The sequence below is a fragment of the Lathyrus oleraceus genome, chromosome 7 (genome assembly GCF_024323335.1).
Source record: "Lathyrus oleraceus cultivar Zhongwan6 chromosome 7, CAAS_Psat_ZW6_1.0, whole genome shotgun sequence".
In the NCBI taxonomy this organism is placed as follows: Eukaryota; Viridiplantae; Streptophyta; class Magnoliopsida; order Fabales; family Fabaceae; genus Lathyrus; species Lathyrus oleraceus.
In genome coordinates, this window is record NC_066585.1 from 418,067,056 (window position 1) to 418,069,449 (window position 2,394).

Consider the following 2,394-nt stretch of genomic DNA (forward strand, 5'->3'; position numbering starts at 1 on the left):
GAAAAAAATAATTTACTACATTTCTAAAGGATGTAAAGTATGAAACCGGAAGGAGTATAGAACTAACCTTGTAGTCCAAAAATATTGTCAGAAAGGTAAACTAAAAAGTTATAACATTAAATACTTTCACAAAGAGCAGGCCATTACTTACACCATAAGACAAGTGAAGTTACGAAGATACCCTTGACAAACTTCGAGGAAACAGGGAAGCAGGTGTGGTTTCTTGTCCACAATCAAAGCTGATGAACGAATATTTCTCTGTTTCTTGGCTGTCATCCTCACAGGGATCATTAATTACTTTCTCTCTTTCCTTCCTTCAACCCCCATCCAGTTTCCACGATCCTTTCCATTTTCTTTTTCTTATTCTTCTTTTTTCCACATATAAATACAACTAGTATTCACCAAACATCACATATTCACATTCTCTTTCAACAATGGCTACCAACAACAACAACAACAACAGATCAAATGTCTTCGAAGACTTGTTACCAATGATGGCCACCAAGCTAGGTGGTGAAGGTCTAATAAAAGAGCTATGCAACGGGTTCGACTTGTTGATGGACAAAGAAAAAGGCGTGATCACGTTAGATAGCTTGAGGAAAAACGCTGCTGTTTTGGGTCTTCAGGATTTGAAAGAAGATGAGCTTGTTAGCATGATGAAGGAAGGTGATTTGGATAGAGATGGAGCACTGACACAGATGGAGTTTTGTGTTTTGATGTTTAGGTTGAGCCCTGAATTGATGGAAGAGTCTTGGTTTTGGCTTGAGGAAGCACTGCGACATGAACTTGACAACAATAATAGTTCTTTTTTCTAGTTTTTAGTAACAAACAATAATTGATGATGTTTTTTCTTCTTACTTTGTGTTGTTGCAATTCATCGTGTTGAATATATTGGAATTGATTGCAATTTTTTGGAAATACTTTGTTTTTTTAATATTGCTTTACTGGATCAGATGCATATCATAAAAGCGATTAATTAAGCACTTTCAAATGTTCGTTAGTATGTTGTTAATCCCTTAATCTGTCATAAATAGTGAAATTAAGTGCTCAAGCTTCGATTATATGATTCTTTAGGATGCAATCTAGGGACAGAGCAGAGAGAACTGTGCCCCTTCCCATTTCACTATCATCTTATAAGCATTTCATATTAGTTTAAAGAAAAATAATAGCATTTCTTGTATCACCACTGTATTCAACATTTTCTCTTTTAACAATTGAAATTTAATTTATGCACATCTCAGTATCCCACCATTTTTTGTTTGAATGAGTTCCATATTAAAGGGTGCGACTAAATTTTTCTCAATCTAAAAAAACACCATTGCTATTCTTACCCTCAAATTTACGCCCATACCGCATATGCTCTTTATGAATAATAAATTTCGTATATGAACAATGATGTAAAGAGTGCCGGAATAAGTGTCTATGCGCACAATATATCAACATTGAATTTTAATAAAACAAATTGAATTTTTATAATAAAACAAAGTTGATTAATAAAAGATAAATAATTGATTAATAAAATGATAAATTAATTAATAAACGTTTGGATATTAAAAATAGTTTTTAATGATAAAATAAAATTGATTAAAAAAATATAAAAAATGTTTAACAAAATTATGAAATTGGTTAATAAACATTCAAATATAAAAATAATTTTTAATAATAAAATAAAATTAGTTAATAAATGTTAAATATTGATTAATAAAATTATAAAGTCTTAATCATAAAAAAATTAAATATTGATTAATACTTAATTTTTAATAATGATTTTTTTTCTCTAGAAATTAGATATTGGAAGCAAACCGTATAATTTTAAACTTCTTTAAAGAGTAGTAAGTAGGTAAAAAAAAACACAAAATAAAGATAAATAGAGTGATAAATGAACAAAAATATGTGAAAAAACTTGTTTGATTGATTTTCTTTAAAAAACATTATTTATGATTGAATTTAAAATGTATCATATTAGATGGAAGATAAAATGATAAATTCTTAGGAATTTGAATTGGAATATCTTTCTTGTTTATCTAAAGGTTTAGAAACACTTTAAACATTTTGACTTTAAACATTTTGAGATATCAATTCATGTATTGAGAGGAGGAGATATTAAATTATAAATGGATAAAAATTATAAAAAGTTCTTATAAATTTGTTGACTTAATTTTTTGTAATTGATTTGTTGAGAATCTTGATAGACAGTGGACTAGAGAGTTGATCTCTCTCTCTCTTGAGAATCTTGATAGATAGGGGATTAGAGAGTTGATATCTCTTTCTCCCCCTCTCTCTGAATAGATCAATTTGGATCTAACTAGAAAATCATTTTTTTTTGTGTTAACTTTATTTTCTTTTCTTTATTTTTGTTAGCGGTGGATTGTATTGTTTCAGCCTGTAAGTTAA

At 28.8% G+C, this 2,394-nt stretch overlaps 1 protein-coding gene across 1 annotated transcript; it reads left to right on the plus strand.

Moving 5' to 3' along the window:
- Nucleotides 1-212: 212 nt before the first annotated feature.
- On the plus strand, nucleotides 213-918 carry LOC127106438 (calcium-binding protein PBP1). The gene has a single exon (XM_051043731.1). It carries the CDS (start codon nucleotides 435-437, stop codon nucleotides 813-815), a length of 381 nt encoding a protein of 126 aa, XP_050899688.1. The 5' UTR covers nucleotides 213-434; the 3' UTR covers nucleotides 816-918.
- Nucleotides 919-2,394: the final 1,476 nt, after the last annotated feature.